At 34.6% G+C, this 12,500-nt stretch overlaps 1 protein-coding gene across 1 annotated transcript; it reads left to right on the top strand.

Annotated features, from left to right (window-relative positions):
- The first annotated feature begins 1,453 nt into the window (after positions 1-1,453).
- LOC130219606 (annexin A2) lies at positions 1,454-11,860 on the top strand. The gene is made up of 10 exons (XM_056452042.1): positions 1,454-1,555; positions 2,019-2,091; positions 3,779-3,827; positions 4,335-4,412; positions 4,487-4,566; positions 4,653-4,709; positions 7,165-7,252; positions 7,346-7,432; positions 9,022-9,065; positions 11,469-11,860. Exons 2-10 carry the CDS (start codon positions 2,050-2,052, stop codon positions 11,484-11,486), a joined length of 543 nt encoding a protein of 180 aa, XP_056308017.1. The 5' UTR covers positions 1,454-1,555; positions 2,019-2,049; the 3' UTR covers positions 11,487-11,860.
- The last annotated feature ends 640 nt before the right edge of the window (positions 11,861-12,500 follow it).

Genomic DNA, 12,500 nt, shown 5'->3' with positions numbered 1-12,500 from the left:
GCAACAGTTATTTTGCGGGTTATTGTTGTTATTCACAAGTTTGCAGTGCACGGACGTCACCGTCTGTGCTTCCAGGTCAGAGAGCAACTGTCCATCAAAAGCTCATTAGCCAATCAGTGTAGATCGCTGTTAAGCCCGCCCCCACGAGAAGTTTGTGCCAAAACAGCAAACGAAAATTTACAAAGCGTAAGCGAAAACTGTGGCAACGCATTCAAAATCCATGATTCGCGAAAACGATTCTTTGAAAATCATTAACAAAGAATGAAGCATATTTGAAGAGCATGTTAAACTCGTGCGACTGAGTTCATTTTTTTGTTTTCATTGTGTTTTTCTTCTTTTGCAGTGGCATATTTTTGATCGTTTCTTGGAAAGTTACGTTCAGTTTTATAAAGTTACGTTCATTCTTATTGGCACAAAAATTATTCCATATAACAGTCCTAAAATAGTAAATGTTTAGTAAGATTTACCATCAGACATTTAAAAAAATGGTTATCTTCCTTTTTTTAGAGTGTCTGTAAACTTCTGGTTTCAACTGTATATATCATCTTACATTAAATCTCTCGCGAGTTAACATTCCTGCTGTGCATGTGTATATCACGTTGCAGCACATTGCTACCATTAAGCATTTAGCATACTAATGCTCACTGCTAGCACTTTTAGCAAACAAGATGTTACAATGTTTTAAATGTTGCTATCATGTACTTAGCATAATATTGCACACTCTTAACATGATTTAACACTTTTTAGCATGTTGACTTCTAATTTCTAGCATGTTCACACATTGTTATATAGCTACTAGCATATTTTAGTACATTGTTAGCATGTGTATTGCATGTTGCAGCACATTGCTACCATGTTTTAAGCATTTAGCATATTATTGCACACTGCTAGCACTTTTATCAAACAAGATGTTTTTACAAATGGCTAACATTTTTAACAATGCTAGCACGATTCAACATTTTAGCATGTCTAGCACATTTTAACACTGTTGTAATGTTACTAGCGTGAAAGTAGCAAATTATTAGCATGTTTATTTCATGTTTAAGCTTGTTGCCATCATGTTTTAAGCATCTAACATATTTTTGCACACTACTAGCACATTTTAGCAACCACGATGTTTAACATATTGCTAATATTTAGCAATTGCTAGCAGGATTCAAAAATGTTAGCATGTCTAACACATTTTAAAACATTGTTATAGTGTTACTAGCATATTCATATATTAAATCTCTCACGAGTTAACATTCCTGCTGTGCGCGGCCGTGATTAGGTCCGTAATTTTTAAGGTTAAGATCGATCGTTTAAGCAATGAAGTTTGTCTGAGCAGTACTCCTAAATTTGACTTGGAAAATTCCTACAGTTTCCCAGAACATTCTTCTTTAGCATACAGACTATTTTCATAAACCGTTGGCTGCAGCTGCTTTTATGTCCTAAAAAGAGAGAGGCGGAGATAACCGTCAACAGCTCAGCCCTCTGGCGTTTATATAAAACACCCACCTCGATCTCCATAGCTGAGCTTGTTCTGCACAGTGTCTGAGATCTGCTGATCAGCGAGGTATGTTAAAACCTTTTTATTCGACTCCGAAATGCTGTACTAATTATTCTAAGTATAATTAAGCAACAAAAGTGTATTATATTACAAATACAGTCTATTTCTTTAAACTTTCAGAGTGACACTGCAACTTTTACATTATTATGGCATTTTAATAAGGAAAAAACTAAGAAATGACAACTTTAGACAGATAATCAGCATGTGATTTAAGCATTTGGATGGTATGGCATTAATTATAATATGGAAAGAATCGATTTATGTCTATATGTGTCTTTATTTAAAGTGTTTTATATGTTTGTATGTCACTGTTTTGACTCTGTTTGCCCAGATGAGGTGGTTTCAGTTCTGCTAAATGCTTTAGTTTTGCATTATGAAACTCTGTAGCTCATGTGATGGAGTTGCGTTCACTATAATTTAAGCTTTAGAAACCCAATGTGAATAAGCTGGGGATTTGATTTCATGACAGATATAAGTGGCATCAAGCAAACTGGTCCAGGATGGGGTCTTCCGCTTCAAAGTCCATCATCGAACAGAGTGGAGTAAGTGCTCGTCAGAATTATCAGCCCTTCTGTCAAATTTAGATTATTTTATATGTTTTTCCCAGTTTCTGTTTAACGGAGGGAATTTTTTTTTTTCAACACATTTCTAAACATAATAGTTTTAAAACCTAATTCCTAATAACTGATTTATTTTACCTTTGCCCACAGCAACATGGGGAGAACATGCAAACTCCACACAGAAATGCCAACTGACCCAGCCAGGGCTCGAACCAGCGTTCTTTTTGCTGTGATGCGACAGCGCTACCCACAAAATGTGCCCTCTGCCACCGTTTTTATAATATAATCAACAACAAAAATGTAAAAGAAAACGTAAATGAAAAAGCTTATTTAGTAACTGTCTTATATCACTTTAAAGTAACAAACACTGTACATCTCTCTATTTTTAGGCTAAAACACTGCTTTATATATTTATTTATTTATTTAATTTAATTGTATGAATGTTTGAACCTACTTTCATTTTAGTTGTCGTTTATTTTAGTGGTCTTTTATTTCTTTAATTGTACATTACTTGCATCCCGTTCCCTTGTGCCTCCTGGCAGCAGAGTCTCAAACTGTGGTCATACCTAAAAACATGTCCTTATGCGGTGGCGGCGGTACAAGGCGTGGCGGTAATGCTCATATTAAAGTGTCACACATATATATATATATATATATATATATATATATATATATATATATATATATATATATATATATATATATATATATATATATATATATACACACATGCACATACTCACCAGCCACTTTATTAGGTACACTTTACCAGTACCGGATTGGACCTTCTTGGCATAGATTCAACAAGGTACTGGAAATATTCCTCAGAGATTTGACATGACTATATTGACTTGATAGCATCACGCAGTTGCTGCAGATTTGTCGGCTGCACATCCATGATGCGAATCTCCCATTCCACCACACCCCAAAGGTGCTCTATTGGATTGAGTTCTGGTGACTGTGGAGGCCATTTGAGTGCAGTGAACTTATTGTCATATTCAAGAAACCAGTCTGAGAGGATTCACGCTTTATGACATGGTGCGTTATCCTGCTGAAAGTAGTCTCAGAACTGCCGCTCACTGGATATTTTCTTTTTGTCAGACCATTCTCTGTATATCTTAGTTATGGTTGTGCATGAAAATCCCAGTAGATCAGCAGTTTCTGAAATACTCAAACCAGTTTGTCTCTGTGCAGAGGGCACATTTTGTGGGTAGTGCTGTCGCATCACAGCAAAAAGAACGCTGGTTCCAGCCTTGGCTGGGTCAGTTGGCATTTCTGTGTGGTTTTACTGCTTTTATTCTAGCCGAAATAAAACAAATAAGACTTTCTCCAGAAGAAAAAATATTATAGGAAATACTGTGAAAAATTCCTTGCTCTGTTAAAACATCATTTGGTAAATATTTGAAAAAGAAACAAAATTCACAGGAGGCCAAATAATTTTGACTTAAACTGTGTATAGGCCTACTTTTTTAAAGTATTATATATATATATTAACAAAATATATAGTAACTATTGTATATAAACTTATATAATCAAAACTAATGTATACAATAATAAATGTATACAAATTTATCTAGCTAAAATAATTTAATATTATTGATAAATATAGAAAATCGTAAGTATTTACAGTATTTTTCTCATTTTGGCTGTATTTTTCTTCACATTGTAGTCGGGGTCCTACTATGCTGCCAGGATTGGCACCGCTATAAAAACTAAAGGTGAGAGACAAAGTTGATGTGCTTTCCTGAACTGATCATGATGATGAGACATTACAACAGTAGACGCTGCAGTGTTGTAGTGGGCTTTCTGTACTGAAGACTCGATGAAGTATAAACTGGCCACAGGGGCAGTAGTGAGTCAGCCGCCCTACTATATAGATACTATAACTAACTCATCAAATACTGGTACTCAATTTGAGAGATTAAATGTTGAAACTGCTTTTCAGAATTAAAAATTTTTGTGTTTGTAAATGCCAAGTCTTTGACAAATCTCAATCAGTCTTTTGTAACTGTTCAGGATATGGTCCGTAACAATAGGTATGGTCCTCACTAGTACTCATTCATTAGACACTGGTACTTACTCAACAGATACTCCTACTCATCACCAGAATTCTAATATTCTAGATTCTAGTATGTCTAGTATTCTTATGTCTAGATTAATTATTAAGGTGAGCACTACATTTCTCACAAGCATAATATCTGTGTACTTTTAAAATCCTACAATAGACAAAAAGTCTCTGATTGAGATCCTCGCCTGTCGAAGCAATGCTGAGAAAGAGGAGATCAAAACAGCCTACGAGGGATGTAAGTATATGGCAGTGTTTAAATGCACTTATTAGGATTTTGTGCTTATGATATTAACATGTGTCTCATCACAGTGTTCAAGAAGGAATTGGAGAAGGATCTGGATAATAGTTTTTTAGGAGACATTAAGAAACTCCTGCTTTCTCTGGTTACGGTCAGCTAGCACTTTAACACACTATGTATAAGGAACAATTAAAAAGTGAACCTAAAAAAATCTGCTTATCATTTGTAACTTCTCAGGTCATAAGAGATGAGTCTTGCACCACTGATGAAAAGTACATTAATGAAGATGCCAGAGTAAGTCCTTGAGGTTTATTTCTCAGAATTTAATAATTAGATATTATTTAATTAAATTTACTGGATTTACTAATTGACACACTTTTTTTTGATTGCTCAATGGTATTTAAAACAAAAACATGATAAACACAATAATAAATATGAAAAGTATTAACTTCAATGAAATATTAATGATCATAAAGTTATTACACACTAAAAATATTTAATTTTAATATACATTGATATATATATACATATATATATATATATACATAATATATTTTTGTGTTATATTATATAAGTAAATGATATTAAAATTTAAACAGCATTTAAATATGTAGAATGCATATTAATATATTCATAGAAATTATATTTTTATATACAATGTATTATATATCTGTATTTCTTTTCAAGAGAAATGTAAACTTAGACTTAAACATAAATATTTATATGCGTTTGTGTAAAATGTAAAATATTTATAGAAATTATAAACTGTTTACATACTTTTATAGTTTTTATTCCATATTTTTATATGAATAGAAGTTAATTATATGCAATGTTTATATTATATATAAATTAGACATTTCAAAAAATGTTTGTATTATTAATATTCTCTATTTAGATAAATTCATTCTTTCATTTTCCTTCAGCTTAGTCCCTTAATTATTTATCAGGGGTTGCCACAGTGGAATGTACTATCAACTATTCCAGCATGTTTTACGCAGCGGATGCCCTTCCAGCCGCAACCCAGTACTGGGAAACATGCATACACTCATATTCACACACACTCATACACGACAAACAATTTAGTTTAATTCCCCTATATCCACGGCAACACGGGGAGAACATGCAAACTGAAACAGAAATGCCTACTGACCCCGCCTGGGCTCAATCCAGCGACCTTCTTGCTGTGAGGAATCAGTGCTAACCACTGAGCCACCGTGCCACCTTTTTAAGCTAAATATTTTAATAAAATTTAGTGGGTAGCACAATCGCCTCAAAGCAAAAAGGACACTGGTTCGAGTCCCAGAGTCAGTTGGCATTTCTGTGTGGAGTGTGCATGTTCTCCCCGTGTTCGCGTAGGTTTCCTCCGGGGTTTTCCGGTTTCCTCCACAGTCCAAAGACAGGTGAATTAAATAAGCTAAATTGGCTGTAGTGTATGTGTGAATAAGAGTGTATGGGTGTTTCCCGGTGTTGGGTTGCGGCTGGAAGGGCATCCGTTGTGTAAAACATATGCTATGTAACCGAACTGAAACACCTGGTTTTAGACAATAATAAATAATCATCCTTCTTGGTATGCTGCCATTACCCTGGATATTGTGGCTCTTGATACATCACAAAGACTTGCTGTCTTGGTCACAGATGCGCACCAACAATTTGTTCTCTTTTGAACTGATATGTCACCCATAATGTTGAGTGCAATTTGCAATATTTTAAGCAAAACTGTGCTATTACTCTGCTGATTAAACCTTCACTCTCTGCTCTTGCTGGTGAAATGTGCATTTGATGAACTTTAGCCTCCATGCTCATCACATTTAGCTATGAAATCTCTAACACTAAATTGGCCAGTGTTTTAGTTTCTGTGTCCAACCCCTGTGTGAGCATTTATAGATGTATATTCAAATTTAGTTAAGTTTAAAAATAATATTATACATTTGATTATATTATATTATATTATATTATATTATATTATATTATATTATATTATATTATATTATATTATATTATATTATATTATATTATATGTTGATTATATTATATTATATTATATGTTGATTATATTATAATATATTATATGTTGATTATATTATATTATATTATATGTTGATTATATTATATTATATTATATTATATGTTGATTATATTATATTATATTATATTATATTATATTATATTATATTATATTATATTATATGTTGATTATTTATATTTATTATTTATATATATTATATTATATTATATTATATTATATTATATTATATTATATTATATTATATTATATTATATTATAGTTGATTATTTATTATATGTTGATTATATTATATTATATTTATTATATTATATATATTATATTATTTATATTATATTATATTATATTATATTATATATATTATATTATATGTTGATTATTATTATATTATATTATATTATATATTATATTATATATATATATATATTATATTATATTATATATTATTTATATTATATTATGTTGATATATTATATATATATATTATATTAATATGTTGATTATATATATTATATATATATATTATATTATATTATATATATTATATTATATTATATGTTGATTATATTATATTATATGTTGATTATATTATATTATGTTGATTATATTATATTATATTATATTATATTATATTATATTATATTATATTATATTATATTATATTATATTATATTATATTATATTATATTATATTATATTATATTATATTATATATTTCCTGTGCAGACGCTGTATGACTTTCAAACCAAAGGCACTGATATGGACAAGTGCATCACCATCATGACACAGAAAAACTTTCACCACCTCCAGAAAGGTTTGAGAGCCTCCTTTCACTTCTTTCTTTTATCCATCTAATTAAACAGAGGCAAGTGTCCAGTAAATGTGGATTTTGCATTTACTTTCACAGTGTTTCAAATATACATGAAGTACAGCCAGATGGAGAGCGTCGACAAAAAGGTCAAAGGGGACCTGAAGGAGTCCTTCCTGATGCTTGGTAATACACTTAATCTACAAACACCCCATAAAACTGACTGATATTATCTTCTGTTAAGAATGTTATTGACATGTTTTAGTTTGTTGCCATCTTGTTTTTCACCCATTGCTAGTATGCTTTAGAGTGAAAACAATATGTGTGTGATATGTTGACCTTGCATCTGCCATAATTGCTGTCCGCTTCCTCTTTCACTCAGGCATTCCTTTCTTTCTTTTCTTTAGTTGTTTGTTTTGTTTTCTGGTTCGAAGACATTATAGATGTCAGTTTTTGTAGATAACCAGTTCCTGTGGGCGAGATAGAGCACCTGCAGATAAAATAAAGCAAACTAATCACTGAAAGTATTCAGACCACCTAAAATTTTTGCAGCAATTTGCTAAAATCATTCATTCATGTATTCATTTTCCTTCAGCTTAGTCCCTTTATTTATCAGGGGTGGCCACAGCGGAATGTACCACCAACTTATCCAGCATATGCTTTACACGGCGGATGCCCTTCCAGCTGCAACCCATCACTGGGAAACACCCATGCACTCTCAGATTCACACGCACACTTCGGCCAATTTAGCTTATTCAATTCACCTATAGCGCATGTGTTTGGACTTTGAGGGAAACCGGAGCACCCGGAAGAAACCAACGCCAACACGGGGAGAACATGCAAACACAGAAATGCCAACTGACCCAGCCGGGACTCGAACCAGCAACCTTCTTGCTGTGAGGCAACAGTGCTAACCACTGAGCCACCATGTCGCCTTTGCTAAAATCATTTGAGTTCATTTTTCCTCATTTATGTACACAAAGCACCCCATATTGACAGAAAAACAGCCCTGGATTTGAGGATCCTCTGCCATTCCTCCTTGCAGATCCTCTCTAGTTCTGTCAGGTTGGATGGTAAATGTTGACGGAAGTCTGGTTGACTTTCTACAACTTTCTCCCATCTCCCTTGTGCTTCGTGTTTGGTGTTCCTTCGTGCCTGGTTCCTGAGCTTAAAATGCCCCTGGCTGCTGGTTCCCTCTGAACAACTGGAACAACTACTTCCTTTATCTGCCTCACGACCTACGATTATCTGCAGCCCATGTCCCACTGCCATAAGGAGCTCTTGTGCACTAACCATCACCGCTCTGCTGAACTGTTTGCTTGTTTCACCATATTATTCCTATCTGTAAACACACCCACCCTTTACCGCGTTCTGAGTTTGGGTCCTCCATCCAGATCCTGGCAGGCTGTAATATCATGGCATTCCCTAAGCCCAATACTTGTGCTAGATGATGTGTCACCACCAAGGACTACCAAACCATTCTGTATCCAACATTGTATCCTGAAGGCGGTGCTGTGTATCAGGATGATAATGCACCAATACACACAGCAAGATTGGTGACAGAGTGGTTAGATGAACATAAAGTGCACAGCCACCAGATCTAAATGTTATTAAGCAACATTGTTGTGTTTTGGAGGAGCGTGTCAGAAACGTTTAAGAAAAAGGGCAATTTATAAAAATTGTTTGAAAGTTATGTAATGTATACATTGCAGTTGTTCATTTCGCCACTATTAACCCAGCAGCTGAATCTAATCTCCACATTTTTCCTTCCTCAGGTCAGTGTATTGACAACACAGAGCTGAATTTCGCTACCTCGATGGTAAAATAAGTTTCTTCTGCTAACACCTTTATATGCGTTCCTGTTATTGGAAGAAAGTATTAAGTGGCTCATCTGTAATCTACCTGCTGATGTTTCTGATGTCTTGCAGTTGAATTACATCAGGCATCTAGCTGCTCTTTTAATGTTAGCGGATTGTGTCTTTCAGCGCAATGGAGCGAAGGAGAAGAACTCCTTCTTCTCCTCCTTCTTCTCCTTTGTTTTGCTCTGCAATAGCACTTTAAAAAATGCTAGCTGGCAGTGTGGTTTTTAAGTTCCTCTGTGTTGAGTTTCTTCCCAGGTGTTACACACCTGTAATGCTACTTACTGCACTGTACTGTTTAACTAGCTTAAAGTCGCTCATTCAGAGGCAGGAACTGGCGGACGTGCAACGACTTTAATCCTGAAGTAAACACAAAACAAAATTACCCATCTGTAGCTCCTCAATGGGACTCCACACTTTAAAACCTAAAGGGCTCGCTGTTGTCCTGTGGATCTTTATTTATCAGATGCAGAAAAGCTAGTCCATGCTTTTATGACATCTAGGCTGGACTACTGTAATGCACTGTTTGCTGGCTGCCCAGCATCCTCTATTAACAAACTTCAGCTAGTACAAAATGCAGCTGCCAGAGTTCTTACCAGGTCTAGAAAATTTGATCACATCACCCCAATTTTATCCTCCTTACACTGGCTGCCTGTTAAGTTTCGTATTGAATTTAAAATATTGCTTCTTACATATAAAGCTTTAAATAATCTAGCTCCTGTTTATCTAACCAATCTTCTGTCTCGCTACAATCCAACTCGCTCTTTAAGGTCTCAAAACTCAGGGCTTCTGGTAGTACCTAGAATAGCAAAGTCGAGTAAAGGAGGTCGAGCCTTCTCATTTATAGCTCCTAAACTCTGGAATAGCCTTCCTGATAACGTCCGAGGCTCAGACACACTCTCCTAATTCTCCCAAGCTGACCAATCACAGAGCTTGCACTATGCGACATGTAGTTCCATTTGAGGTGCGCAAGAGGTGCTCATCAAGGGTATGCGACTGCGCAAAGGCTACATCTGACCAACTGCGTAAATCAGCCTTAAGTGCTATCAAGTTTCCTGCATGTTTTACAACATTGTTAGCTGCTCACTAGCATAATTTAGCACGCTGTCTCAGTTTTAGCATGCTGCATTTTGCTACCAAAACTGTTAGCATTTTTACCACGCTTTATAATATTGCTTGCAAGTTTAGCGTGTGATTTATCACATTGCTACCATGCTTTAAAACATTGTTAACATGTTTTGGTAAAATGCTACCAACCTTAGAGCATGTTTTAGCATGTTGAGGTATGCAGTACATTGCTACCATGTATTACTCCATTGCTAAGCATGTTTTAGCCCAAGGACACCATGCTCTAAATTTCTGCTGGAACATTTTAGCATTTATTACTATGTTGCTAGCAAGTTTAAAGCATGTTCCAGCACACTGCTATCATGTTTTAGCATGTATTATTACATAACGTTTAAGTAAAAAATGTTTTAGCTTCTTGATTGACATTTGTTTAAATTACAAAACTTTGCTAGCATACTCTGCAAATTATTGCACAGTGCAAGCATGATTTAGCTAGATGTTGCTAAAATTTTTAACATTGCTAACATGATTCAACACTTTAGCTTGTTAACATTTACCTTCCAAATGGTTCATACACATTTTAACTACTAATATTCCGTGACTTTTCCAAGACTTTTCCAGAACTTTCAAGTAAATTTTCACGACCTATTGAATCAAGTAACGTCTATGTATACATGGTAAATAATAAGAAAAACAATGACGTTCAAATTTGCTACAGCATATCATAGAACACGCAGCAATCTATTTAGTTTATATTTATTTTTATATCTGTGTAAAATTGATTTTGATAATGCTTAAACAGCACTAATAATGAGAGAGTATGTTTTTGACAAAGGACATAAAAAAGTAAAGACAACTAAGCTATATTCAAGTTAGGGCTGCACAATATAGCGGATTAGCATCGATATCGCAATGTGTGCATCCGCAATAGTCACATCACAGGATATGCAATGTTGGATCATAGTTTAATATAGAGTTTAATCATATCAGAGTAAAAGTTAATCATCTGCATGCATTTTTAAAGAGACAGTTCACCCAAAATGACTTACCATTTTCATTACACCCTTATTTCAAACATTCTTTTTTAAAACTGAACACAAAATGAATTTAATTTAACTCCTGTAGTATTGAAACGAGTGAGTAAATAGTGAGTACATTTGAATCTTTGAGTAAACTGTCCCTTTAAGGCCTGTGACTGAACATTTCAATATTTCAATGTTAAAAGTGAGGTGTAGAATGATGCTAATGACAGTGTAAATAGTTCTCATGCACTGTTGTGTGTTTGATTTTAACAGGATCAGACAGACGGATAATACCAGAGGGCCCTGCTAAACCAGTGCAATGGAGATGACTGAGGATTGAAGGAGAACTGGAGCTCTGAGGTCATCTCTATATACTCTACCCTGCTGCCGCTTTAGAGATTGTAAACGCACTCGTTTAGACTGGAAACAAACATGTGTTCTCCATTAAGAATCATTGAACTACGTCAAATCTAAATGTGCCACGTTTGGTTTCACACCCCTTTAAAAAGAAAGTCTCAGTAGAAAAATGTTAATCAGTATTAAAGCGAGCTGATATTGGGGCTCTTTTAAAGTTATTGCAGAATGAATATTGTACTTTGCTGAGCAGAAATTTGTACTTTTTTTATCCATTGTCTAAACCAAGAAATAAAAACATTCACAGCAAAGTTCTATTGGACCCTCTTTTATTTTAATTATCACGTTTTTTTGTACTGTAAGTAACAGCCCAGGCGGCACGGCGGCGCAGTGGGTAGCTTTTTCAAGGTTAATTATTGTGATCTCCTGATTTCCACAGAGAAATCCTGGGAAATCTCTGTAGACTGATGGCATTTCATGCCGTTCAGTCTTATAAACTTAAAATGTGAGCAAAATCGTCTGTTTTTCATCACTTTAGACATTATGCAGGAGAATCATTCAAGTAGCTCTAAAGTGACGTGTTTTTAAGCAATGATTTCTGTTTGGAGGCTATTTTGACCGTCAGCTGCAGATGTGAATGAATGGCGAAAGAAAGTAGTTCCTTATACAAAAGGGTTTTCGAGACTCTCTGTGTTTGATTTTCTTTTTTATATACACGATTATGCTGTCGGACTGTTGGATAAACGCAATATCACACTTGTAGCAGTGCGATTGGTGCAGGGGCGCCCCCAAGGGGTGGCCAAGAGTGGCCAGGGCCACCCCTATGTAATTCTGGCCACGCCTATGGCCATCCCAAAAATTTTGCTGTTGGTATTATTAATTGAAATGTTCTAATGTAAATTCACAATATTCAATAAATAAATAAAACGCAGCCACTAAATTATTGTGGAT

The sequence above is a fragment of the Danio aesculapii genome, chromosome 25, assembly GCF_903798145.1.
Source record: "Danio aesculapii chromosome 25, fDanAes4.1, whole genome shotgun sequence".
NCBI classification, from domain to species: Eukaryota; Metazoa; Chordata; class Actinopteri; order Cypriniformes; family Danionidae; genus Danio; species Danio aesculapii.
The sequence above is the reverse complement of the archived record's forward strand: the minus strand, read 5'-3'. Positions and strand labels throughout refer to the sequence as shown.

Bases quoted from the DNA above. Each gene is read 5' to 3' on its own strand.
- LOC130219606 (XM_056452042.1), top strand. From the start codon at position 2,050: ATGGGGTCTTCCGCTTCAAAGTCCATCATCGAACAGAGTGGA. The intron at 3,828-4,334 runs GTGAGAGACAAA...ATCCTACAATAG, and splicing joins CACCGCTATAAAAACTAAAG to ACAAAAAGTCTCTGATTGAG. The intron at 4,413-4,486 runs GTAAGTATATGG...GTCTCATCACAG, and splicing joins CAAAACAGCCTACGAGGGAT to TGTTCAAGAAGGAATTGGAG.